The sequence below is a fragment of the Fonticula alba genome (assembly GCF_000388065.1).
Source record: "Fonticula alba strain ATCC 38817 unplaced genomic scaffold supercont2.1, whole genome shotgun sequence".
In the NCBI taxonomy this organism is placed as follows: domain Eukaryota; order Rotosphaerida; family Fonticulaceae; genus Fonticula; species Fonticula alba.
Window position 1 is genome coordinate 2,957,935 of NW_009242971.1, and position 671 is coordinate 2,958,605.

General features: G+C 69.7%; 1 protein-coding gene across 1 annotated transcript in view; it reads left to right on the forward strand.

Moving 5' to 3' along the window:
• The window catches only part of H696_00629 (hypothetical protein), a gene marked incomplete at both ends in the record, with an annotated part of 7,628 nt that overhangs the window by 3,699 nt on the left and 3,258 nt on the right, over positions 1 to 671 (forward strand). Inside the window, 2 exons of the mRNA XM_009494510.1 lie at positions 181 to 192; positions 331 to 629. Coding sequence (XP_009492785.1) covers positions 181 to 192; positions 331 to 629 — 311 coding nt within the window. The remainder of the gene's footprint in view (positions 1 to 180; positions 193 to 330; positions 630 to 671) is intronic.

Consider the following 671-nt stretch of genomic DNA (forward strand, 5'->3'; position numbering starts at 1 on the left):
CCCCCCGCCCATCCCCCGCCAACCTTGCCCCTCCTTCTCGGCCCCGAGTCGTCTTCCGCGTCGGCCTCCCCCTCCTCCGCTGCCGTCGCCATCGCACCTTCTCGGCCCCTCCCTCGTCTCGGTCTTGCCTCGCGGTGTCCCATCCATCCTCGCCCTCCCTCCTGATCCATGCCTCCCCAGTCCCGTCTCAATGTGCGCCCCCTCCGCCGCTTCTCGCTCCCCGGTGGGCCTCCCGCTCGATGTCCTAACATCCCACCGGCTCCCTGGCTGACGCGCTGACTGGCTGCCTGGCTGGCTGGCCCTCCTGCTCCGGGACACCGATCCACACAGAATGATCACTCCACCAGCAATCCCCCGGCCGGCAAGGCCAAACGCTCCTCCCGGGCACGTAGCCAGCGTTCCGAGCGCGCGCTCCTCGTGAATGACCTGTCCGGGGACTTCTTCGATGCCGATGACTTCGTCCCCTTCGGCCGGGCCGGACCGGTGTACGATTCTACCGGGTCGCTGCGTAGCGCCGGGGCCCCGAGCACGCGCGGGCGTCCATCAACCGGCGACCCTGCCCCCCGGTCGAGGCACCGGAGCCGCCACCAGCCCATCGAGAATGTCAAGTACAACCGCCTCCTGGCCAGGTGTGTCACTGTGTTGGCCATTTCGGCTCCCCCCCCCCCCCC